This window comes from Cherax quadricarinatus, chromosome 35 (assembly GCF_038502225.1).
Source record: "Cherax quadricarinatus isolate ZL_2023a chromosome 35, ASM3850222v1, whole genome shotgun sequence".
Lineage (NCBI taxonomy): Eukaryota > Metazoa > Arthropoda > Malacostraca > Decapoda > Parastacidae > Cherax > Cherax quadricarinatus.
The window spans coordinates 33,322,241-33,348,951 of NC_091326.1; the positions used below are offsets into that span (position 1 = coordinate 33,322,241).

Genomic DNA, 26,711 nt, shown 5'->3' on the forward strand with positions numbered 1-26,711 from the left:
CGTTAACCGGGGGTCCACTGTATATGGAATAGGTGGTAAGTTACTAAATGCTGTAAAGAGCTTTAATGAGGATAGTGAGGCTCAGGTTAGGGTATGTAGAAGAGAATACTTCCCGGTAAAAGTAGGTCTTAGACAGGGATGTGTAATGTCACCATGGTTGTTTAATATATTTATAGATGGGGTTGTAAAAGAAGTAAATGCTAGGGTGTTCGGGAGAGGGGTGGGATTAAATTATGGGGAATCAAATTCAAAATGGGAACTGACACAGTTACTTTTTGCTGATGATACTGTGCTTATGGGAGATTCTAAAGAAAAATTGCTAAGGTTAGTGGATGAGTTTGAGAAAGTGTGTAAAGGTAGAAAGTTGAAAGTGAACATAGAAAAGAGTAAGGTGATGAGGGTATCAAATGATTTAGATAAAGAAAAATTGGATATCAAATTGGGGAGGAGGAGTATGGAAGAAGTGAATGTTTTCAGATACTGTACTTGGGAGTTGACGTGTCGGCGGATGGGTTTATGAAGGATGAGGTTAATCATAGAATTGATGAGGGAAAAAAGGTGAGTGGTGCGTTGAGGTATATGTGGAGTCAAAAAATGTTTTCTATGGAGACAAAGAAGGGAATGTATGAAAGTATAGTAGTACCAACACTCTTATATGGATGTGAAGCTTGGGTGGTAAATGCAGCAGCGAGGAGACGGTTGGAGGCAGTGGAGATGTCCTGTCTAAGGGCAATGTGTGGTGTAAATATTATGAAGAAAATTCGGAGTGTGGAAATTAGGAGAAGGTGTGGAGTTAATAAAAGCATTAGTCAGAGGGCAGAAGAGGGGTTGTTGAGGTGGTTTGGTCATTTAGAGAGAATGGATCAAAGTAGAATGACATGGAAAGCATATAAATCTATAGGGGAAGGAAAGAGGGGTAGGGGTCGTCCTCGAAAGGGTTGGAAAGAGGGGGTAGAGGAGGTTTTGTGGGCAAGGGGCTTGGACTTCCAGAAAGCGTGCATGAGCGTGTTAGATGGGAGTGAATGGAGACGAATGATACTTGGGACCTGACGATCTGTTGGAGTGTGAGCAGGGTAATATTTAGTGAAAGGATTCAGGGAAACCGGGTTATTTTCATATAGTCGAACTTGAGTCCTGGAAATGGGAAGTACAATGCCTGCACTTTAAAGGAGGGGTTTGAGATATTGGCAGTTTGGAGGGATATGTTGTGTATCTTTATACGTATATGCTTCTAAACTGTTGTATTCTGAGTGCCTCTGCAAAAGCAGTGATAATGTGTGAGTGTGGTGAAAGTGTTGAATGATGATGAAAGTATTTTCTTTTTGGGGATTTTCTTTCTTTTTTTTTTGGGTCACCCTGCCTCGGTGGGAGACGGCCGACTTGTTGAAAAAAAAAAAATGTACATTCACTAAACACTTTCCTAGAACTGCTGCAGCTTGTGGAACTCTTTGGAACATGGGTATGTGCAGAGTGGCACTTGACACTCCTCACACATAAAACGAGTGTCTCTGCATGTTTGTGGGCGTTTTGTGGTATGTCCACATACAAAACACCTCTTTTGAGTATTTTTCTTGAAAGCACTAGGAGGCAGTTGCATGGGGTAGTGATCACCAGGCCTCCAACAAGATGGCGTGTGTTGGTAATTTCGTGGGCACTGGTCTATTGCAGGTGTTGCTCCTTGGTCCTTGGCGATTATTTGTCTGATGACTGACAAACAAAATTCACCATATTTTGGTTTGTTGTTGGTCCTCAACTTGTATATGTTATAAGCATTTAGCATGGCAGTGTCAAGAAGATGGAAAAAAAGTTTCATATACCACTTATAACTCTTGCGTACACAATCAGCAAACCCAATCTGCATGTCACATTTGTCCACTTAGCGCATACTGAGGTTGTAGTCCATGACAGCTGCAGGTTTTAGAATGGGTTCATTGGTGTCTCTATTGTGCCTGCCAGTGTGTGCCATTTTGTTTCGGTGAACTGATGTCAACAATGTGACATCACGTTTGTCATGCCCCCGAAATGGCATGATGTCATTGGCAGCAAAGGCCTGCACCTCACCTCTGCGAGTGCCAACGTCGAACCTTGGCATATGTTTACGATTACCATGCACTGTGCCACACACATCTGTCATGTTCACTCACAAGAAATCACTGAGTAAGGGGCTTGCGTACCAGTTATCAGTATATAATATATGCCCCTTACTAAGATATGGTTCCATCATTGTTCGAACCACATCACCAGAGATGCCCAATAACTTCCTGGTATCTCTCAATGTATTACTGCCAGTGTACACAATGATATCCAAAACTAGACCACTTCTGCAATCACACGGTACAAATAACTTTATACCAAAGCGTTTCCTCTTGCTTGGTATATATTGCTTGATTGAGAGTCTTCCTTTGAATAAAATCAAAGACTCGTCAATAACAAGCTTCCTGAAGGGATAAAAATACATGCAACACTTTTGTTTCAGGTACATAAAAACATTTCTGATCTTATATAACCTCTCACTTCTGTCAGGCCTTGTTTTGTCTGAGAAGTGTAACATACGTAACAGTATCAAACAACGATTCACACCTGTAATGTCACTAAAACCTGGGGTTGAAATCAGGCATTTTGTTGTCCAGTATGTGGTGACAGTGTGCTTATACACATGTGGCATAGCATTATTGTGGCAAAAAACAGGTACATCTCTGCCACAGTTGTGTCCTTCCACTGGTGTAGCCGTGATCTTGGTGAGAGAATTGTATTTGCCATGGTGCACTCATAGTATGTGTTGGTTTCCCTGATAATAATGTCCGTCAGGGGTTCATCGAAGAATAACTGAAAGCATTCCAGCTCAGTAGCATTGTTCCCAAGTGTATTCCACTTTGTGTTTCATCAAAGTCATGGGGACTGGGAACAAACTAGTCACCTTCCTGCCAATCCCAGATGCGGTCTGCTGGTGAGTTCTGGATGTTGAAACGTGGTTGTGGTTGTTAAGGGTGTGGATTGGGTGAGACTGGTTGTAGTTGTGCAGAGTCAGCAGTGTCAGTTGTAGCATGGCCTGCTGCTGGTGCCACATGACTCATGCCACCATCACTATCACCACCACCACCTGCTGCCTCACTCACATCATTCATACCCATCGTAACAATATCGTCATCTTCACTATCAGGTCGTGGTGTAGGGCCACGGGATGTGCTCCGAGATTTACTCCTTCCCCTTGGAACAGCATATGACACACTACCAGACCGCATGCTACGTCGTATATACTGCCGCTTCACTGGGGAATATTCACGCTCACTGTCGCAACTAGAACTGCTTTCAATAGCTTTGAAATCACTATCACTATCACTGCTCACATCTGAGTCTTGTTCACGGGCAAATAGTTTCCTCTTTCGTCCTGGTAGAGGTGAATGTGAACGAGCTGACCCAGCACCAGAGGTGGAAGGTCATGGGTCATCTGGATTTTTATCACTAATTACGTTATCCTGGGCACTGTTTTCGGTTACACCCGCTTGAAAACCCTGGAATTCACTTTCATTGACACTTTCATCGCTGTTAGATCTATCACTTGGGAACAAAAGACCTCCAATCTGCCGAGGAGTTAGGCACTTCTTAATGCGAGGTATGGTGAAAATGGACTACCAAGATGGCGTTCCCACAATGCACCACTGAGCCCCAGATTTTTTTCACAGGATGCACACCCACCACTCAGACCCATTCTCTCTCTTGTAGGCCTACCAGCTTTCTCCCGCTTGATTTGAAGCCACTAGAATTTACGTGTATAAATACTTCAGAAACAGTGGCGCGTAAGATGTACATATACAACCGAAACAGTCAAAGGGTTAATAGTTTCTCAAAATCATCGTCATTCAACAGACCGGCCATATTCCACCGAGGCAGAGTGGCCCAAAAAGAAAAACAAAAGTTTTTCTTTTCAACTTTAGTAATGTATACAGGAGAAGGGGCTACTAGCCCTGGTGTGTGTATATATAAGCTTGTACATGCATGTGTAGTGTGACCTAAGTGTAAGTAGAAGCAGCAAGATGTACCTGAATTCTTGCATGTCTATGAGGCAGAAAAAAAGACACCAGCAATCCTACCATCATGTAAAACAATTACAGGCTTTTGTTTTACACTCGCTTGGCAGGACGGTTGTACAGTGGAACCTCAGTTTTTGTCTTTAATCCATTCTAGAAGGTCGGCCGAAAACCGATTTGTATGAAAACTGAAGTAATATTCCCATAAGAAATAATGTAAATCCAGTTAATCCATTCCAGACACCCAAATATATTAACAAAAATACATTTTATAGACAAAAAATATAGTTTTGCATACAGAAAACAATGAGAAATAAATACAGTGGACCCCCGGTTAACGATTTTAATCCGTGCAAGAGGGATAATTGTTATGCGAAATAATCGTTATGCGAATGAATTTTCCCCATAAGAAATAATGGAAATAAAATTAATCCGTGCAAGACGCCCAAAAGTATGAAAAAAATTTTTTTTTACCACATGAAATGTTAATTTTAATACACACAAACTGAAAAAGGCATGCACAATTAAATGACACTTACTTTTATTGAAGATCTGGTGATGATTGATGGGATGGGAGGAGGGGAGAGCATTATCTTCTACTGTTTAGAAGGGGAATCCCCTTCCATTAGGACTTGAGGTAGTAAGTCCTTTTCTGGGGTTACTTCCCTTCTTTTTTTAATGCCACTAGGGCCAGCTTCAGAGTCACTGGACTTTTTTCGCACAAGATATCTGTCCATAGTGGCCTGTACCTCTCGTTCCTTTATGACTTGCCTAAAGTGTTTCACAACATTGTCAGTGTAATAATCACCAGCACGGCTTGCAATAGCTGTGTGAGGGTGATTTTCATCCATGAAGGTTTGCACTTCAAGCCACTTAGCACAGATTTCCTTTATCTTTGTAGTAGGCAACTTTTTCAATTTCTCTCTCCCCTCCTCTGAACCAGTTTCCCCAGGTCTGGCCTCTTGCTCTTGAAGTTGATCTATCAGCTCATCAGTGGTTAGTTCTTCATTGTCCTCCTCCACCAACTCTTCCACATCCTCCCCACTAACCTCCAACCCCAAGGACTTTCCCAATGCCACAATGGATTCCTCAACTGGCACAGGATTCTCAGGGTTAGCCTCAAACCCTTCAAAATCCCTTTTGTCTACACATTCTGGCCACAGTTTTTTCCAAGCAGAGTTCAAGGTCCTCTTAGTCACTTCCTCCCAAGCCTTACCTATAAGGTTTACACAATTGAGGATATTAAAGTGATCTCTCCAAAACTCTCTTAGAGTCAGTTGAGTTTCTGAGGTCATTACAAAGCACCTTTCAAACAGAGCTTTTGTGTACAGTTTCTTGAAGTTTGCAATAACCTGCTGGTCCATGGGCTGCAGGAGAGGCGTGGTATTAGGAGGCAAAAACTTCACCTTAATGAAGCTCATGTCCCCATAAAGTCGCTCTGCCACGTCTGTAGGATGACCAGGGGCATTGTCTAACACCAGGAGGCACTTAAGTTCTAATTTCTTTTCAGTTAGGTAATCTTTCACATTGGGGGCAAATGCATGGTGTAACCAGTTATAGAAAAATTCCCTAGTGACCCATGGTTTACTGTTTGCCCTCCACAGCACACACAAATTATCCTTGAGGACATTCTTTTGCCTGAACGCTCTGGGAGTTTCAGAGTGATACACTAATAAAGGCTTCACTTTGCAATCACCAGTAGCATTGGCACACATCAACAAAGTAAGCCTGTCTTTCATAGGCTTATGTCCTGGGAGTGCCTTTTCCTCCTGAGTAATGTAGGTCCTGCTTGGCATTTTCTTCCAGAACAGGCCTGTTTCATCACAATTAAACATTTGTTCAGGTTTCAGTCCTTCAGTTTCTATGTACTCCTTGAATTCCTGCACATATTTTTCAGCCGCTTTGTGGTCCGAACTGGCAGCCTCACCATGCCTTATCACACTATGGATGCCACTACGCTTCTTAAATCTCTCAAACCAACCTTTGCTGGCCTTAAATTCACTCACATCATCACTAGTTGCAGGCATTTTTTTAATTAAATCCTCATGCAACTTCCTAGCCTTTTCACATATGATCGCTTGAGAGATGCTATCTCCTGCTAGCTGTTTTTCATTTATCCACACCAATAAGAGTCTCTCAACATCTTCCATCACTTGCGATCTTTGTTTCGAAAACACAGTTGAACCTTTGGCAAGAACAGCTTCCTTGATTGTCTTTCTGGTGCCCACAATAGTAGCGATGGTTGATTGGGGTTTCTTGTACAGCTTGACTAGGTCGGCTATACGCACTCCACTTTCATACTTATCAATTATCTCTTTCTTCATTTCTATAGTAATTCTTACCCTTTGAGGTGTAGGGTTGGCACTAGAAGCTTTCTTGGGGCCCATGGTCACTTATTTTCCAGAAACAGCACCGAAAATACTCTAATAATACGAAATATTCCGAGTGTATGCTTGGATGTTACCGCGGAGGCTGGCTGGTAAACAATGGGACGGCCGGCACATGTGAGGCTGGCTGAGGGCACATTGGACGCGTCTCGGACGAAAATCGGTAAGCGGGTTTTTAATCGGTATGCGCGGCAAAAATTTTGCGATAAAAGTAATCGGTATGCGGAAAAATCGCTATGTGATGCCATCGTTATGCGGGGGTCCACTGTATAAATGATTAATGAAATGGATAAATGAACATTTAACATTTAAGATTTGCCTAAAATGAGACATGGCATTGTCATTGAACATGCTGACACTGCTTGCAACAGCTTTGTTAGGGTGATATTTCTCCACAAAACTTTGCACATCACTACACTTTGCACAAATGCCCTTAATCGCTGAAGAAGGTACATTCTCCCCTCTCTGTTCCTCGCTGAACGAGTAACAAAGGCAGACTGAGTCATGAACATATGAGTGGCCGCGTCCCACGGACAGGCAGATGTGTCTGGTACAGATGATTTCCAAGCTGATTTACGAAAATGGGGAAAATTTTGCCAAGAAAATGGTTGAAAACTGAATTGTACGATAACTGGACTGGACGAAAACTGGGGTTCCACTGTACCTTCCTGGGGGTTGCTGTCTACCAACCTGCTACCCTCCATTTTTCCATCACCTCTTCATCCTCATCTAATAACTCCTCTCTTGTGTTTGCAAATTGTAAATCCATTTGTTCTCCTAGGCTTGCTGAACTTATTAATCTCAGTCCAAAACTTTTTCTTATTCTAAGCAGAATATGTTGGCAGAACCTCATCCACTCTCATTTGCTTTCCTTTTATACTCCTTTACCACACACTCTTAACCTGTTTTTTATTCTCCATATACTCCTTCCTCTTGATATCACTTCTGCTGCGTGAAAGCCTTTCATATGCTAACTTTTTCTTTCTTACCACTCTCTTTACCTCATTATTCCACCAGTCACTCCTCCTGCATCACCCTCCTCTCTAACACTGCCTTCTTAAATCTTCCCCATACCTCCTCAATCTCTTCCTCATTACACTTATACTCTCAGTAGGCAATCTTTCTTTTAACAGTTGCTTATATTTTACCCTAACTACCTCCACTTTTAATGTATAAACTTTCACTTCATCCCTAATATAAGCTTTCAGTTCATCCCTAATATGCAATACTATTTGCTGTGAAAAAAATACCACAGTGAAAATAGGAAATAAATCTGAGCATTTTCGTGTACTTGCACACTTGAAGATGTGTGTAAGCACATGAATGCACTCCGGTTTTATTGACTGTTTTCACTGTTTTTTTTTTTTTCATATTTGCAATCATGCATTTTATTGTGATATCTTCCACTATTTGATATATTAACTAGGATTCTCTATTACTTCCCCATCCCCTTCCTATCTAGGTGCTGTCCTGTTCCCATCCTGTCTGCTGATGTCCTTTCTTGCGCCCCGGCACCTCTTTTCCCTCTACCATTGTTCACCTCTTCCATTGTTCACCTCTTCCATACAGGTTTTAATGATTCTTATGGGTTTATTTCTTTCCCTAAATATAATCATTATGACATTGTTTTGCATTTCAGAATGTACAAAGAAATGATGAAGAAATCCAACGAGGAGTTATCTATATTTCTCGTATTCCATATGGATTCTTCGAGACTGGACTGACTAAATACTTTAGCCAATTTGGAGAATTGAAGAATGTGATGCTAGCACGTAGCAAGAAGGTCAGTACATACAGTAACAGTGTCGAGGTGGTGCCAGGGAAGTATACCACTTATAATGCTGTGTAAGTGTCAAATATTGACATTATTGGGTATGCAGGCAATGACTTGGTAGTTTTTAATCATTTTACCCAAAAATTAACTCTTAAACTGTCTCCAATGTGCTAGTACGCAACTGATGATTGTGTGTCCAGTGTTCAAGTATGCACAATTTTTTTTCTTCAAATCTGCCACCTGCCAACTCTGTCTTCTACAGTCTCTTCATACCTTTGGAAAAATTCTAAGGCCAGGCAAGTCCCCACATTGCATCATGGTTAACTACACAGGTGATGACTGTGTCTGCCTTACTAGTATGTCTAACTTTCATAGGTAAACAATGAAACCAAGACCTATTGTTTTACCATCAGCTTCCCTACCAGCAAACACTGTCATTCCAAATTTATTGCAGTTTTATCGTTTTTTTTTTTTAACAAGTCGGCCGTCTCCCACCAAGGCAGGGTGACCCAAAAAAGAAAGAAAATCCCCAAAAAGAAAATACTTTCATCATCATTCAACACTTTCACCTCACTCATACATAATCACTGTTTTTGCAGAGGTGCCCAGAATACAACAGTTTAGGAGTATATACGTATAAAAATAAACAATATATCCCTACAAACTGCCAATATCCCAAACCCCTCCTTTAGAGTGCAGGCATTGTACTTCCCATTTCCAGGACTCAAGTCCAGTTATATAAAATAACCGGTTTCCCTGAATCCCTTCACTAAATATTACCCTGCTCGCACTCCAACAGCTCGTCAGGTCCCAAATACCATTCGTCTCCGTTCACTCCTATCTAACACGCTCACGCACGCTTGCTGGAAGTCCAAACCCCTCGCCCACAACACCACCTTTACCCCCTCCCTCCAACCTTTTCGAGGACAACCCCTACCCCGCCTTCCTTCCCCTGCAGATTTATATGCTCTCCATGTCATTCTACTTTGATCCATTCTCTCTAAATGACCAAACCACCTCAACAACCCCTCTTCTGCCCTCTGACTAATACTTTTATTAACTCCACACCTTCTCCTAATTTCTACACTCCGAATTTTCTGCATAATATTTACACCACACATTGCCCTTAGACAGAACATCTCCACTGCCTCCAACCGTCTCCTCGCTGCTGCATTCACAACCCAAGCTTTACACCCATATAAGAGTGTTGGTACTACTGTACTTTCATACATTCCCTTCTTTGCCTCCATACATAACATTTTTTGCCTCCATATACAGTGGACCCCCGGTTAACGAACTTTTTTCATTCCAGTAGTATGTTCAGGTGCCAGTACTGACCGAATTTTTTCCCATAAGGAATATTGTGAAGTAGATTAGTCCATTTCAGACCCCCAAACATACACGTACAAACGCACTTACATAAATACACTTACATAATTGGTCGCATTTGGAGGTGATCGTTAAGCGGGGGTCCACTGTATACCTCAATGCACCACTCACCTTTTTTCCTTCATCAATTCTATGATTAACCTCATCCTTCATAAATCCATCCGCTGACATGTCAACTCCCAAATATCTGAAAGCATTCACTTCTTCCATACTCCTTCTCCCCAGTTATTTTGCTAATTTTTTTTTTTTTTTTCAACAAGTCGGCCGTCTCCCACTGAGGCAGGGTGACCGAAAAAAGAAAGAAAATCCCCAAAAAGAAAATACTTTCATCATCATTCAACACTTTCACCACACTCGCACATTATCACTGCTTTTGCAGTGGTGCTCAGAATACAACAGCTTAGAAGCATATACGTATAAAGATACACAACATATCCCTCCAGACTGCCAATATCCCAAACCCCTCCTTTAACCCTTTGAGGGTCGACAGGCCCTCTCCGAAACTCGTTCTCAGGGTCGGCCAAATTTCAAAAAAAAAAAAAATTATTTTTTCTTATGAAAAAATAGAGTTTTTTTTTTCTAAACATTATAGGCTAAACAAAAAAAATTTAACGTCAATACTTACCGAGATATGGAGGCGTGAAATTTGCCAAAATCGAACAACATATGGTAACATTGCCGACTGCCGTCACCCGGTAGTTTTCTATTTACTTTTTTATGTACTATTTTCAATTATTTTTCAATTTTTCTTTTTCTGAGTAACTTTTATGGCCTCTGAGGCCAACATGATCAGTATTTTGTAAGTTATTTCTTTTTCAATACTACACAATAAGGGCGTAAACACTGTTGTCATTATTTTGTTTACATAAAATATTTACACAAACAAACGATATGAAATGTTGTTTATTACTGTTTTTCTATATTTTATATACACATATACAGTCACAGGGAATGTTTCTAGAAGTTCTGCAGCCTGTGGAACTCTTTGAAACATGGTGTCATGCACAGTGGTGTTTTACACTCCTCACACATAAAACGAGTGTCTCTGCGTTGTTGTGTGCGTTTTTTTGTATGTGCACAGACGTAACACCTCTTCTGAGCCTTTTTCTTCAAAGCAGTAGCAGGCAGTTTTACCAGGAAGTGATCACCATGCTTCAGACGAGCAGGTAGTTGTTGATAATTTGGTGGGCGGTCAATTGCAGGTGCTGTTCCTTGGTACTTGAATACTATTTGTCTGATGACAGACAAACAGAATTCGCCGTACTGTGGTTTGTTTCTGGTGCTCATCTTATACATATTATAAGCATTGAGCATGGAAATGTCCAGAAGATGGAAAAACAGTTTGATGTACCACTTATAACTCTTGCGAACACAATCAGCAAACCCAATCTGCATGTCACATTTGTCCACTGAACGCATGTTGAAGGTGTAATCAATCACAGCTGCAGGTTTTAGAATGGGTTCATTTCTCTCTCTATGCTGCCTGCCACTGTCTGCCATTTCATTAGGGTGAATTGATGACAACAGTGTGACATCTCGTTTGTCATGCCACCGAAATGCCATGATGTCATTGGCAGCAAACGCCTGCACCTCACCTCTACGAGTGCCAGCGTCAAACCTGGGCATATGTTTTCGATTTGCACGCACTGTGCCACACACATCTGTCATGTTCACTCGCAAAAAATCACTGAGTGAGGGGCTTGTGTACCAGTTATCTGTATATAATATATGCCCCTTACCAAGGTATGGTTCTATCATTGTTCGAACCACATCACCTGAGATGCCCAATAACTTCCTGGTATTTTGCAATGTATAACTTCCAGTGTACACAATAATATCCAATACCAGACCACTGTAACAATCACAAAGCACAAACAACTTTATACCAAAGCGTTTCCTCTTGCTTGGTATGTACTGCTTGAAAGAGAGTCTTCCTTTGAACAGAATCAAAGACTCGTCAATTACAAGCTTCCTGAAGGGATAAAAATGCGTACTGAATTTCTGTTTCAGATACACAAACACATTCCTAATCTTATATAACCTGTCAGTTCTGTCAGGCCTGGTTTTATCTGAGAAGTGAAGCATACGTAACATTAGCACAAATCGATTCACTGGCATTATATCACTGAAACCTGGTGTTGCAATCAGGGGGTCTGTTGACCAGTATGATTTCACTTTGTGCTTATACACATGTGGCATAAGCATTATTGTGGGAAAGAAAAGATACATCTCAGCCACAGTTGCCTCCTTCCACTGGTGTAGACGTGATTTTGGTGAAAGTAATGTGTTTGCCATGGTGTACTCGTAGTATGTGTTGCTTTCCATGACAATACTTTTCATCAGTGGTTCGTCAAAGAATAACTCGAAACATTCCAGTTCAGTGGCATTGTTCCCAAGTGCACAAGATGGCCGTATTCCACTTTGGCTGTCATCAAACTGGTGGGGATTTGGAACAAAATTGACAGCTTCCTGCCAATCCCAGGTGCGGTCTGCTGGTGGGTACTGGACAATGACAGGTGGTTGTGGTTGTGGAGGTTGTGGTTGTGGAGGCTGGTGTGGTGGGTGAGTGGGGGATGGTGGCCTTTGTTCTAGATCAGCTGAGGCAGTGGCGTGGGTGGCAGCATGGGTGGCAGCATGGCCCACTGCTGGTGCCTCACCGCCAGCACCACTACCACCACGCACATTTTCCATCCCAATTGCAACAATATCTTCGTCATTTTCACTGTCTGTTCCTGTTGTACAGCCACGGGATGTACTCCGAGATACACTCCTTCCCCTTGGTATAACATATGGCATACTACCAGAGCGCATATATCGTCGTATATACTGACGCTTCACTGGGGAATATTGCACTTCACTATCACTACTGGAACTAGTTTGAAGAGCTTGTAGTTCATATTCACTATCACTATCATCACCCATGCTCTCATCTGAGTCTGGGATTTGGGAAAATAGAAGTTTCCTCTTGGATTCTGGAACAACTGAACGTGAACAAGAGGGCCCAGCACCAGAGATGGAAGGCTGAGGGTCGTCTGGGTTTTCCTCACTATTACCGATATTATGGTCATTAGTTTCGGTCAAAACCTCACTAAAACCATGAAACTCATCTTCACTGGCACTTCCATCACTATTAGAACTGTCACTGGGGAACAAAAGTGTCCCAATTCGCCGAGGAGTGAGGAGCTTCTTACCGCGAGGCATGGTGGACATTGTTTACTAAGAGGGCATTCCCACAATGCACCACTGGGTCCCAGATTTTTTTTCTACCACGCACACCGACCACGCAGACCCATTCTCTCACACCTAGGCCTACCAGCCTTTTCGCGCGAGATTTGAGGCCGCTAGAATTTATGCGTACTAGTACATCAAAAACCCCTACGCGTAAGACGTACTAGTACGACCAAAACCCTCAAAGGGTTAAAGTGCAGGCATTGTACTTCCCATTTCCATGACTCAAGTAATATTATTATTGCTGATGTGTAACAATTCCCCACTGTCAAAATATTTTTATATGTTATGTTTTGCAAGTTGTTATTGTTGCACATGTTGTGTGTGTTTCAGACTGGAGCAAGTTGTGGGTATGCCTATGTAGAATTTGAAAGCTATGACGTTGCCAGGATTGTGGCTAAGGTCATGGATGGATACCTCACTTTTGGAAAAATTATGAAATGTAAGTAAAATATGCCTATTTTTAATGTTTTCATTGCCTACATACATAAAAGTGATTTCACTGATTTTTCAAAATTCAGGTATAAAATTCTAATATTTATTTACAAACTTTATTAAATATCTAGGTAAGGAAAGTGGTAGGCATAATGTACATACTAAGTTCTTTTCTAATTTAATTTTTTTTTTGAAGAACAAAATAGTAGCAGATATGAGAGTGCAATTTTTTGCCTATGATAATTGAACTATTATTTACTATCAGAAGCCTTGTCATATTCACCTCCAGTGGCCTCTTGACATGTCTAATCAATGCTCCAGTCCAGTCCATGTATTGGCCAACACATCCAGGGTGACTTTTTTTTGATTGTATCATTTAGCATAGCACTGACTGTGTTAGTGTCTGCTACTAGTATCTGGGAAACATAATCCTTCACTAACCTTCATAGGCAGTCTTAAGGTGCAATATCATGAGAGCATGGGGGCTGTGTACTTGGGCTATCATCCCTAGAGTAGCAAGGCTCTCAAAACTAATCAGAGGTACAGTAGGACCTTCATATCCGTGGGGGATATGTTCTAAGGACCTGCCTTTGATACCGAAACCATGGATGGTAGCAAACCCTAAATATAAGTCCTGTACATACCTATTACAGGTCCTTCATCACAAATCCGGCATCATTGGGACCTGTAGTGTGCCGGATTACAGAGTGGTTAGGTTAGAATACACTTAATAAAATTAACCAACTTGACTTGCACAAAGTTCATTGAACATCAGCAAAAATCGAACATTTCCGCTACTTTGAGCTCAATTTCAAGGTACTTTTCTTCATGAAAGCAATCAAAATCATGTCTATTTGTGTAATATATCTTCCATTCTATCAAATGAGTCTAAAAAATGAGAATACAATCATAAAAACCATACAAAAATATACTGCAAAGAGGCGGCTAATGGCTGAGAAGTGAACTCCCTTATTTATCGTCCGTCTTTTTTATTTTTGGTGTACGTTAAGAAGCATCTTTCCATCATACATTGCCTAAGTTTCAATGAGATAGCCCAACAAACCGAGAACAAAAAATATTCACCAAAAATCATATATGGCAAGCTCAAGCCAGGTATTGGAAATAAGTGACTTTGTCTGACTTTTTTGGGTTATCCTAGGTTCTCTATACATACACTGCTATGTATGATAATCTATGTAACTGTATTTGTGTATACCTGAATAAACTTATTTACTTCTAGTCTGTCAACTGAGTACAAGAAACCGCCCATTCACTTATTTCAACTACCCAATAAAGTGCTCAGAAATTGGCAATTTGGCTGAGAAGTGAACTCTGCTATTTATGGTCTGGTTCCTTTCATTTTTGGTGTACGTTAAGAAGTACCTTTCCATCATACATTGCCCAAGTTTCGATAAGATAACCCAACAAACAACTGAGAAAATAATATAATAATAATAATAATAATAATTCTAGGTAGTAGGTTGGTAGACAGCAACCGCCCAGGGAGGTACTACCGTCCTGCCAAGCGAGTGTAAAACGAAAGCCTGTAATTGTTTTTCATGATTGTAGGATTGCTGGTGTCCTTTTTTTCTGTCTCATGAACATGCAAGATTTCAGGTACGTCTTGCTACTTCTGCTTACACTTAGGTCACACTACACATACATGTACAAGCATATGTATACACACCCCTCTGGGTTTTCTTCTGTTTTCTTTCTAGTTCTTATTGTTTATTTCCTCTTATCTCCATGGGGAAGTGGAACAGAATTCTTCCTCCGTAAGCCATGCGTGTTGTAAGAGGTGACTAAAATGCCGGGAGCAAGGGGCTAGTAACCCCTTCTCCTGTATATATTAAAATGTAAAAGGAGAAACTTTCGTTTTTCCTTTTGGGCCACCCTGCCTCGGTGAGATAAGGCCGGTGTGTTGAAAGAAAGAAAGAATAATAATATCTATATTTACTACACGTACATGTACAAGGTATACGGGGTAGCTGACATCAGTGACATACTACTATATAGAAAGCCGCTAGTTATGCAGAGTATTTTAAGAAAATAAGGTCAGTGTCCCAGGATAACACCCACACGAGTCAACTAACACCCAGGTACCCATTTACTGACGGGTGAACATAGACAACAGGTGTAAAGAAACACTCCTAATGTTTCTACCCTGGCTGGGAATCGAATATTTACCAAAAATCATATATGGCTAACCCAAGCCAGATACTAGAAATAAGCCACGTTGACTTTTTTGGGTTATCCTAGGTTCTCTATACATATGCTGCTATGTGTGTTAATCTGTATAGAGAAAATAACTTTTGTTTCAGGTTTATGGTGCAGTACGAGTGTATATCAGTTACTTTTTGCTGATGATACTGTGCTTATGGGAGATTCTAAAGAAAAATTGCAAAGGTTAGTGGATGAGTTTGGGAATGTGTGTAAAGGTAGAAAGCTGAAAGTGAACATAGAAAAGAGTAAGGTGATGAGGGTGTCAAATGATTTAGATAAAGAAAAATTGGATATCAAATTGGGGAGGAGGAGTATGGAAGAAGTGAATGTTTTCAGATAAATGGGAGTTGACGTGTCGGCGGATGGATTTATGAAGGATGAGGTTAATCATAGAATTGATGAGGGAAAAAAGGTGAGTGGTGCATTGAGGTATATGTGGAGTCAAAAAACGTTATCTATGGAGGCAAAGAAGGGAATGTATGAAAGTATAGTAGTACCAACACTTTTATATGGGTGTGAAGCTTGGGTGGTAAATGCAGCAGCGAGGAGACGGTTGGAGGCAGTGGAGATGTCCTGTTTAAGGGCAATGTGTGGTGTAAATATTATGAAGAAAATTCGGAGTGTGGAAATTAGGAGAAGGTGTGGAGTTAATAAAAGTATTAGTCAGAGGGCAGAAGAGGGGTTGTTGAGGTGGTTTGGTCATTTAGAGAGAATGGATCAAAGTAGAATGACATGGAAAGCATATAAATCTATAGGGGAAGGAAGGCGGGGTAGTGGTCGTCCTCGAAAGGGTTGGAGAGAGGGGGTAAAGGAGGTTTTGTGGGCGAGGGGCTTGGACTTCCAGGAAGCGTGCGTGAGCGTGTTAGATAGAAGTGAATGGAGACGAATGCCTGCACTTTCAAGGAGGGGTTTGGGATATTGGCAGTTTGGAGGGATATGTTGTGTATCTTTATACGTATATGCTTCTAGACTGTTGTATTCTGAGCACCTCTGCAAAAACAGTGATAATGTGCGAGTGTGGTGAAAGTGTTGAATGATGATGAAAGTATTTTCTTTTTGGGGATTTTCTTTCTTTTTTGGGTCACCCTGCCTCGGTGGGAGACGGCCGACTTGTTGAAAATAAATATATATATATATATATATATATATATATATATATTTTTTTTTTTTTTTTTCAACAAGTCGGCCGTCTCCCACCGAGGCAGGGTGACCCAAAAAAAGAAAGAAAATCCCCAAAAAGAAAATACTTTCATCATCATTCAACACTTTCACCACACTCGTACATTATCACTGTTTTTGCAGAGGTGCTCAGAATACAACAGTCTAGAAGCATACACACATAAAGATACACAACATATCCCTCCAAACTGCCAAAATATAAATATATATATATATATATATATATATAATATATATATATATATATATTTATTTATTTATTATCACACCGGCCGATTCCCACCAAGGCAGGGTGGCCCGAAAAAGAAAAACTTTCACCATCATTCACTCCATCACTGTCTTGCCAGAAGGGTGCTTTACACTACAGTTTTTAAACTGCAACATTAACACCCCTCCTTCAGAGTGCAGGCACTGTACTTCCCATCTCCAGGACTCAAGTCCGGCCTGCCGGTTTCCCTGAATCCCTTCATAAATGTTATTTTGCTCACACTCCAACAGCACGTCAAGTATTAAAAACCATTTGTCTCCATTCACTCCTATCAAACACGCTCACGCATGCCTGCTGGAAGTCCAAGCCCCTCGCACACAAAACCTCCTTTACCCCCTCCCTCCAACCCTTCCTAGGCCGACCCCTACCCCGCCTTCCTTCCACTACAGACTGATACACTCTTGAAGTCATTCTGTTTCGCTCCATTCTCTCTACATGTCCGAACCACCTCAACAACCCTTCCTCAGCCCTCTGGACAACAGTTTTGGTAATCCCGCACCTCCTCCTAACTTCCAAACTACGAATTCTCTGCATTATATTCACACCACACATTGCCCTCAGACATGACATCTCCACTGCCTCCAGCCTTCTCCTCGCTGCAACATTCATCACCCACGCTTCACACCCATATAAGAGCGTTGGTAAAACTATACTCTCATACATTCCCCTCTTTGCCTCCAAGGACAAAGTTCTTTGTCTCCACAGACTCCTAAGTGCACCACTCACTCTTTTTCCCTCATCAATTCTATGATTCACCTCATCTTTCATAGACCCATCCGCTGACACGTCCACTCCCAAATATCTGAATACGTTCACCTCCTCCATACTCTCTCCCTCCAATCTGATATTCAATCTTTCATCACCTAATCTTTTTGTTATCCTCATAACCTTACTCTTTCCTGTATTCACCTTTAATTTTCTTCTTTTGCACACCCTACCAAATTCATCCACCAATCTCTGCAACTTCTCTTCAGAATCTCCCAAGAGCACAGTGTCATCGGCAAAGAGCAGCTGTGACAACTCCCACTTTGTGTGTGATTCTTTATCTTTTAACTCCACGCCTCTTGCCAAGACCCTCGCATTTACTTCTCTTACAACCCCATCTATAAATATATTAAACAACCACGGTGACATCACACATCCTTGTCTAAGGCCTACTTTTACTGGGAAAAAATTTCCCTCTTTCCTACATACTCTAACTTGAGCCTCACTATCCTCGTAAAAACTCTTCACTGCTTTCAGTAACCTACCTCCTACACCATACACTTGCAACATCTGCCACATTGCCCCCCTATCCACCCTGTCATACGCCTTTTCCAAATCCATAAATGCCACAAAGACCTCTTTAGCCTTATCTAAATACTGTTCACTTATATGTTTCACTGTAAACACCTGGTCCACACACCCCCTACCTTTCCTAAAGCCTCCTTGTTCATCTGCTATCCTATTCTCCGTCTTACTCTTAATTCTTTCAATTATAACTCTACCATACACTTTACCAGGTACACTCAACAGACTTATCCCCCTATAATTTTTGCACTCTCTTTTATCCCCTTTGCCTTTATACAAAGGAACTATGCATGCTCTCTGCCAATCCCTAGGTACCTTACCCTCTTCCATACATTTATTAAATAATTGCACCAACCACTCCAAAACTATATCCCCACCTGCTTTTAACATTTCTATCTTTATCCCATCAATCCCGGCTGCCTTACCCCCTTTCATTTTACCTACTGCCTCACGAACTTCCCCCACACTCACAACTGGCTCTTCCTCACTCCTACAAGATGTTATTCCTCCTTGCCCTATACACGAAATCACAGCTTCCCTATCTTCATCAACATTTAACAATTCCTCAAAATATTCCTTCCATCTTCCCAATACCTCTACCTCTCCATTTAATAACTCTCCTCTCCTATTTTTAACTGACAAATCCATTTGTTCTCTAGGCTTTCTTAACTTGTTAATCTCACTCCAAAACTTTTTCTTATTTTCAACAAAATTTGTTGATAACATCTCACCCACTCTCTCATTTGCTCTCTTTTTACATTGCTTCACCACTCTCTTAACTTCTCTCTTTTTCTCCATATACTCTTCCCTCCTTGCATCACTTCTACTTTGTAAAAACTTCTCATATGCTAACTTTTTCTCCCTTACTACTCTCTTTACATCATCATTCCACCAATCGCTCCTCTTCCCTCCTGCACCCACTTTCCTGTAACCACAAACTTCTGCTGAACACTCTAACACTACATTTTTAAACCTACCCCATACCTCTTCGACCCCATTGCCTATGCTCTCATTAGCCCATCTATCCTCCAATAGCTGTTTATATCTTACCCTAACTGCCTCCTCTTTTAGTTTATAAACCTTCACCTCTCTCTTCCCTGATGCTTCTATTCTCCTTGTATCCCATCTACCTTTTACTCTCAGTGTAGCTACAACTAGAAAGTGATCTGATATATCTGTGGCCCCTCTATAAACATGTACATCCTGAAGTCTACTCAACAGTCTTTTATCTACCAATACATAATCCAACAAACTACTGTCATTTCGCCCTACATCATATCGTGTATACTTATTTATCCTCTTTTTCTTAAAATATGTATTACCTATAACTAAACCCCTTTCTATACAAAGTTCAATCAAAGGGCTCCCATTATCATTTACACCTGGCACCCCAAACTTACCTACCACACCCTCTCTAAAAGTTTCTCCTACTTTAGCATTCAAGTCCCCTACCACAATTACTCTCTCACTTGGTTCAAAGGCTCCTATACATTCACTTAACATCTCCCAAAATCTCTCTCTCTCCTCTGCATTCCTCTCTTCTCCAGGTGCATACACGCTTATTATGACCCACTTCTCGCATCCAACCTTTACTTTAATCCACATAATTCTTGAATTTACACATTCATATTCTCTTTTCTCCTTCCATAACTGATCATTTAACATTACTGCTACCCCTTCCTTTGCTCTAACTCTCTCAGATACTCCAGATTTAATCCCATTTATTTCCCCCCACTGAAACTCTCCTACCCCCTTCAGCTTTGTTTCGCTTAGGGCCAGGACATCCAACTTCTTTTCATTCATAACATCAGCAATCATCTGTTTCTTGTCATCCGCACTACATCCACGCACATTTAAGCAACCCAGTTTTATAAAGTTTTTCTTCTTCTCTTTTTTAGTAATTGTATACAGGAGAAGGGGTTACTAGCCCATTGCTCCCGGCATTTTAGTCGCCTCATACGACACGCATGGCTTACGGAGGAAAGATTCTTTTCCACTTCCCCATGGACAATAGAAGAAATAAAAAAGAACAAGAGCTATTTAGAAAAAGGAGAAAAACCTAGATGTATGTATATATATATATGCATGTGCGTGTCTGTGAAGTGTGACCAAAGTGTAAGTAGGAGTAGCAAGATATCCCTGTTATCTTAGCGTGTTTATGAGACAGAAAAAGAAACCAGCAATCCTACCATCATGCAAAACAGTTACAGGTTTTTGTTTCACAGTCATCTGGCAGGACGGTAGTACTTCCCTGGGTGGTTGCTGTCTACCAACCTACTACTATATATATATATATATATATACTATATATATACTATACTATATATATACTATATATATATATATATATATATATATATATATTTTTTTTTTTTTTTTTTTTTTTTTTCAACAAACCGGCCGTATCCCACCGAGGCAGGGTGACCCAAAAAAGAAAGAAAATCCCCAAAAAGAAAATACTTTCATCATCATTCAACACTTTCACCACACTCGCACATTATCACTGTTTTTGCAGAGGTGCTCAGAATACAACAGTCTAGAAGCATAAACATATAAAGATACACAACATATCCCTCCAAACTGCCAATATCCCAAACCCCTCCTTTAAAGTGCAGGCATTGTACTTCCCATTTCCAGGACTCAAGTCCGACTATATGAAAATAACCGGTTTCCCTGAATCCCTTCACTAAATATTACCCTGCTCACACTCCAACAGATCGTCAGGTCCCAAGTACCATTCGTCTCCATTCACTCCTATCTAACACGCTCACGCACGCTTGCTGGAAGTCCAAGCCCCTTACCCACAAAACCTCCTTTACCCCCTCTCTCCAACCCTTTCGAGGACGACCCCTACCCCGCCTTCCTTCCCCTATAGATTTATATGCTTTCCATGTCATTCTACTGTGATCCATTCTCTCTAAATGACCAAACCACCTCAACAACCCCTCTTCTGCCCTCTGACTAATACTTTTATTAACTCCACACCTTCTCCTAATTTCCACACTCCGAATTTTCTGCATAATATTTACACCACACATTGCCCTTAAACAGGACATCTCCGCTGCCTCCAACCGTCTCCTCGCTGCTGCATTTACCACCCAAGCTTCACACCCATATAAGAGTGTTGGTACTACTATACTTTCATACATTCCCTTCTTTGCCTCCATAGATAACGTTTTTTGACTCCACATATACCTCAACGCACCACTCACCTTTTTTCCCTCATCAATTCTATGATTAACCTCATCCTTCATAAATCCATCCGCCGACACGTCAACTCCCAAGTATCTGAAAACATTCACTTCTTCCATACTCCTCCTCCCCAATTTGATATCCAATTTTTCTTTATCTAAATCATTTGACACCCTCATCACCTTACTCTTTTCTATGTTCACTTTCAACTTTCTACCTTTACACACATTCCCAAACTCATCCACTAACCTTTGCAATTTTTCTTTAGAATCTCCCATAAGCACAGTATCATCAGCAAAAAGTAACTGTGTCAATTCCCATTTTGAATTTGATTCCCCATAATTTAATCCCACCCCTCTCCCAAACACCCTAGCATTTACTTCCTTTACAACCCCATCTATAAATATATTAAACAACCATGGTGACATTACACATCCCTGTCTAAGACCTACTTTTACCGGGAAGTAGTCTCCCTCTCTTCTACACACCCTAACCTGAGCCTCACTATCCTCATAAAAACTCTTTACAGCATTTAATAACTTACCACCTATTCCATATACTTGCAACATCTGCCACATTGCTCCTCTATCCACTCTATCATATGCCTTTTCTAAATCCATAAATGCAATAAAAACTTCCCTATCTTTATCTAAATACTGTTCACATATATGCTTCAATGTAAACACCTGATCTACACATCCCCTACCCACTCTAAAACCTCCTTGCTCATCCGCAATCCTACATTCTGTCTTACCTCTAATTCTTTCAATTATAACCCTACCGTACACTTTTCCTGGTATACTCAGTAAGCTTATTCCTCTATAATTTTTACAGTCTCTTTTGTCCCCTTTCCCTTTATATAAAGGGACTATACATGCTCTCTGCCAATCCCTAGGTACCTTCCCCTCTTTCATACATTTATTAAACAAAAGTACCAACCACTCCAACACTATATCCCCCCCTGCTTTTAACATTTCTGTCATGATCCCATCAGTTCCAGCTGCTTTACCCCCTTTCATTTTACGTAATGCCTCACGTACCTCCCCCACACTTACATTCTGCTCTTCTTCACTCCTAAAAGATGGTATACCTCCCTGACCAGTGCATGAAATTACTGCCTCTGTTTCTTCCTTAACATTTAAAAGTTCCTCAAAATATTCTCGCCATCTACCCAATACCTCCATCTCCCCATCTACTAACTCCCCTACTCTGTTTTTAACTGACAAATCCATATTTTCCCTAGGCTTTCTTAACTTGTTTAACTCACTCCAAAATTTTTTCTTATTTTCATTAAAATTTCTTGACAGTGCCTCTCCCACTCTGTCATCTGCTCTCCTTTTGCACTCTCTCACCACTCTCTTTACCTTTCTTTTACTCTCCATATACTCTGCTCTTCTTATAACACTTCTGCTTTGTAAAAACCTCTCATAAGCTACCTTTTTCTCTTTTATCACACCCTTTACTTCATCATTCCACCAATCACTCCTCTTTCCTCCTGCCCCCACCCTCCTATAACCACAAACTTCTGCCCCACATTCTAATACTGCATTTTTAAAACTATTCCAACCCTCTTCAACCCCCCCACTACTCATCTTTGCACTAGCCCACCTTTCTGCCAATAGTCGCTTATATCTCACCCGAACTTCCTCCTCCCTTAGTTTATACACTTTCACTTCCCTCTTACTTGTTGTTGCCACCTTCCTCTTTTCCCATCTACCTCTTACTCTAACTGTAGCTACAACTAAATAATGATCCGATATATCAGTTGCCCCTCTATAAACATGTACATCCTGGAGCCTACCCATCAACCTTTTATCCACCAATACATAATCTAATAAACTACTTTCATTACGTGCTACATCATACCTTGTATATTTATTTATCCTCTTTTTCATAAAATATGTATTACTTATTACCAAATTTCTTTCTACACATAGCTCAATTAAAGGCTCCCCATTTACATTTACCCCTGGCACCCCAAATTTACCTACTACTCCCTCCATAACATTTTTACCCACTTTAGCATTAAAATCCCCAACCACCATTACTCTCACACTTGATTCAAAACTCCCCACGCATTCACTCAACATTTCCCAAAATCTCTCTCTCTCCTCTACACTTCTCTCTTCTCCAGGTGCATACACGCTTATTATAACCCACTTTTCACATCCAATCTTTATTTTACTCCACATAATCCTTGAATTAATACATTTATAGTCCCTCTTTTCCTGCCATAGCTTATCCTTCAACATTATTGCTACTCCTTCTTTAGCTCTAACTCTATTTGAAACCCCTGTCCTAATCCCATTTATTCCTCTCCACTGAAACTCTCCCACCCCCTTCAGCTTTGTTTCACTTAAAGCCAGGACATCCAGCTTCTTCTCATTCATAACATCCACAATCATCTCTTTCTTATCATCTGCACAACATCCACGCACATTCAGACTTCCCACTTTGACAATTTTCTTCTTCTTATTCTTTTTAGTAATCTTTACAGGAAAAGGGGTTACTAGCCCATTGTTCCCGGCATTTTAGTTGACTTTTACAACACGCATGGCTTACGGAGGAAAGATTCTTATTCCACTTCCCCATGGATATAAAAGGAAAATTAATAAGACCAAGAACTATTAAGATAAAATCAAAGAAAACTCAGATGAGTGTGTATAAATAAATGTGTACATGTATGTGTAGTGTGACCTAAGTGTAAGTAGAAGTAGCAAGACATGCCTGTAATCTTGCATATTTATGAGACAGACAAAAGACATCAGCAATCCTACCATCATGTAAAACAATCACAGGCTTCGTTTTACACTCACTTGGCAGGACGGTAGTACCTCCCTGGGTGGTTGCTGTCTACCAACCTACTACCTACACACACACACACACACACACACACACACACACACACACACACACACACACACACACACACACACACACACACACACACACACACACACACACACACACACACACACACACATACAGTGGACCCCCGCTTAACGATCACCTCCAAATGCGACCAATTATGTAAGTGTATTTATGTAAGTGAGTTTGTACGTGTATGTTTGGGGGTCTGAAATGGACTAATCTACTTCACAATATTCCTTATGGGAAAAAATTCGGTCAGTACTGGCACCTGAACATACTACTGGAATGAAAAAAGTTCGTTAACCGGGGGTCCACTGTATATATATATATATATATATATATATTTTTTTTTTTATTTTCTCTTTGCAAACGATGTTATGTCAAATATTATTTATTCTAGAGTATTTAACATATTTTATGTTATTTATATTGTTTATTATGTTATATTAGATCAGTTGTGATAGGCAAATAAGCTGTAGTGTTGATATTAGCATAATAATAAAGCATATTCTCCTGCTTCATGAGACTGAGTTCATGGCAACCAACAGTGGCTTCAAAGCCACCTTATCTTTAGTGGATAATGTACTGTGTAGTATAACGCGATTATTTGGTGTTCTGGTAGCGGGGAGTAAATGATGTCTTCGGAGGCTTCTTACTTTATTGTTAAGTCATGGTGGGTACACAGGCTTGTGTGTTTGTGCCCATGGCCCGGGCAGGGCCATCCCACGAGAGAGAGCTGGGAGTACTTGTGTCTTCCTGCTAGGCCGCTGTGTGAGTGAGGCAGAGGCAAGGGCAGGCAGGCTGGCATGCCCACCGAGAGGCCTGGCTACAGAGGGCAGCACCTGAGTGGCGCGAAATATGAACTAAGCTGGCAGACAGCATGGGCTGTCTGTGCAGACAGTACAGGCTGTCTACATACGCTCGGCCACCTACCTCGCGTCGTCCCGACGCGACAATACTGGTGGTAAAAGGAACTCGGTCTCTCTCTCATAGGAACAGGGCACAGAACACAAAATAAAAAACATATACATGTATATACATATGAACATGGAAAAAAACTTCCTACAGGGAGGGAAGAAAAAAACATGTGGGGTGTGCTAAACGTCGTGGTCAAAGGCAGTGAGCATCGAAGTGCATCACTGCACGCCTTCCTGCGTCTGGACAGATACTGCAACACAGGAGACATCGCTGCGGCTGAGCTGTGACGTAACAGGGTACGGTCTCCTCTGGAACGGTGAAGCAGTCATCGTAGGAGTCGCTGCAGGTTTCACTCAACCTGGGGCATGACATGCTGGTGCCCTCGAGTGAGGCGTCGGCAAAACTCGGCAACTGGGCAGGACTTCTGGCAAGCGACTCAGGAGGACACTTCTCGACTGGTACTGTCGCTGGGCTGTCACTGCCGGCGAGCGTGGAGTGAGTTGTGGAGCTAGTCGTGGCAGAGACGACTGGGCGAAAAATCTGGGAGTCGTAACATCATACACCAGACTGCAGTGAGAGAGCTAGCAGTCAAAGTGACATCTTCTTTGTGCAGGCTGCTCACTGAAGCTCGTGACACGAGGCTGACACAGCGCCTGCCGACAGTGGCTGACTGCGGCTTGACGAGTATCATTCTCTCGGCAGTTGGAGTTATAGCAGAGGTTAGTCTAAGCGTCCCCAGACTTGTTTCTCCACATATAACTGCACTCTGAAGGTCTGGAGGTGAAGTGAAACAAATCTCAATGGGAATCGTAGCAGGTACGATTCTGCAGAACATCACGAGCGACGAGCATAAAAGCTTTCTGTACAAGAGGGCTCGGTCACTCGGGGGCTGACTGACATCAGCTGTCAAACGTACTGGTCACACGGGTGACTTAGCACAGTGGTGCTACTCAGGTCTGGCTCAGACCTCACTGGACACACGGAAACTTCAAACACACCGCTGTACATGCGGTACACTAACATGTGAGAACACTGACTGAGAGGAATTAACACACGACATATATCTTCTCTTAGTCTTCTCGACAATATTTTAATAATTACTGAACACTCGATGGTGACATCATGTGATGTCAGGCGTGATGTCGCGAGGTGACATCAGCAGCACTGTGACAGCAGACATCTCTAGGTCACGTCAGGCAGACATCGTGACGTCATGAAGTCGGGCAGCATCGTCGGTGACGTCAATGTGATGCGGGCAGCAGACCACAGCATGTGGCCTGGGACATCTGGTAACTCACGTGGCTTGTAGATCCACGTGACATCGCCCACACCCACGTGGCGTCGTGATCTACGTGGCATGCTGATCTACGTGGCATGCTGATCCACGTAGCTTCGAGTGGCCTTGGGCACTCGGATACACAGCTCTGGCAATGAATCGCACGAAAAACAGCAGAAAACACAGCAGAGGGAGTGGGCAGTGGTGAGTGTATGGTAGACGGGTGAGCGTGAGTAGGGCGAGCATGGGCAAG

General features: G+C 41.5%; 1 protein-coding gene across 3 annotated transcripts in view; it reads left to right on the plus strand.

Moving 5' to 3' along the window:
• The window catches only part of LOC138853619 (MKI67 FHA domain-interacting nucleolar phosphoprotein), a 59,782-nt gene that overhangs the window by 22,531 nt on the left and 10,540 nt on the right, over nt 1–26,711 (plus strand). For all 3 annotated transcript variants that reach the window (XM_070091494.1, XM_070091496.1, XM_070091495.1), the window contains 2 exons: nt 8,055–8,198; nt 13,140–13,248. In XM_070091494.1, the coding sequence (XP_069947595.1) occupies nt 8,055–8,198; nt 13,140–13,248 (253 nt within the window). The remainder of the gene's footprint in view (nt 1–8,054; nt 8,199–13,139; nt 13,249–26,711) is intronic.